The 777-nt window shown below is 54.6% G+C and overlaps 1 protein-coding gene across 1 annotated transcript; it reads right to left on the bottom strand.

Moving 5' to 3' along the window:
- Positions 1 to 12: 12 nt before the first annotated feature.
- Positions 13 to 774, bottom strand: LOC108771244 (uncharacterized; the record flags this gene model as incomplete). Its single annotated transcript, XM_018551604.1, has 1 exon — positions 13 to 774. A coding segment is annotated over one exon (651 nt), but the record flags the coding sequence as incomplete, so codon positions are not given.
- Between the last annotated feature and the right edge of the window lie 3 nt (positions 775 to 777).

Genomic DNA, 777 nt, shown 5'->3' with positions numbered 1-777 from the left:
CTCTCTCTCTCTCTCTCGACCGATAAGCCGTAGGTGCGTATAAATGATCGTCGCTTTGAGTATGAAAATTGCGGAATGATAATTAATAGAAAAAGGAAAACGGAAGAGGAGTTGCAAGTACGCTCATCGGAAGAAGTTTGTCGAGAACAGGAAGACGATTAATAGCAGTGCTGAGAAACGGGACACCTCGACGACGCCTGAGCCGAGATTGTCCTGGACCACGTTATCGTGGCATCGCGCGACGAGGTCGAAGTCGACGACGTTCATGGGCTTGCCGTTGTACTCGAACGGCGAGATGCAATAGTTGCGGCGTTGAAACTCGACGCTGTTACCGCGGGCGAAGTCGCTCTCGAGGACATTGTGCGCCTGACAATCACAGGGGAAATGATTGTCGACCGCGGTGACTGTGTTCACCTCGAGTACGACGTCCTTGGCGTGGCGCGGTGCCTCCAGCACGTGATTACCGTGGAAACGCAGGACGTTGATGTAGTTCTTGCGACTCAGGTACAAACGTTCGATCAGGTCGATTTTGTTGTTGAGCATGTTGAGATTACCGACGTGAACGAGGCCGGTGAACGCGTTCCTCTGCACCACGCCGAGGTCGCTCTCTTGGATGTGGATCGAGTGCACGTGCGAGAGGCCGCGGAAGGTATAGGCCTGCAGCCCGAACAGATCCATGTAACTGAGCTTGAGCTGGCCGACGTGCTGGAGACCGTCGAAGGCGTCCTGCTCGATCGTGCGGATGCCGGACGGGAAGATGAGGTTGTTGACATTGGT

The sequence above is a fragment of the Cyphomyrmex costatus genome, unplaced genomic scaffold, assembly GCF_001594065.2.
Source record: "Cyphomyrmex costatus isolate MS0001 unplaced genomic scaffold, Ccosl1.0 C2244383, whole genome shotgun sequence".
In the NCBI taxonomy this organism is placed as follows: domain Eukaryota; kingdom Metazoa; phylum Arthropoda; class Insecta; order Hymenoptera; family Formicidae; genus Cyphomyrmex; species Cyphomyrmex costatus.
Note: the sequence above shows the minus strand (reverse complement) of the source record. Positions and strands in the feature narration are given on the sequence as shown.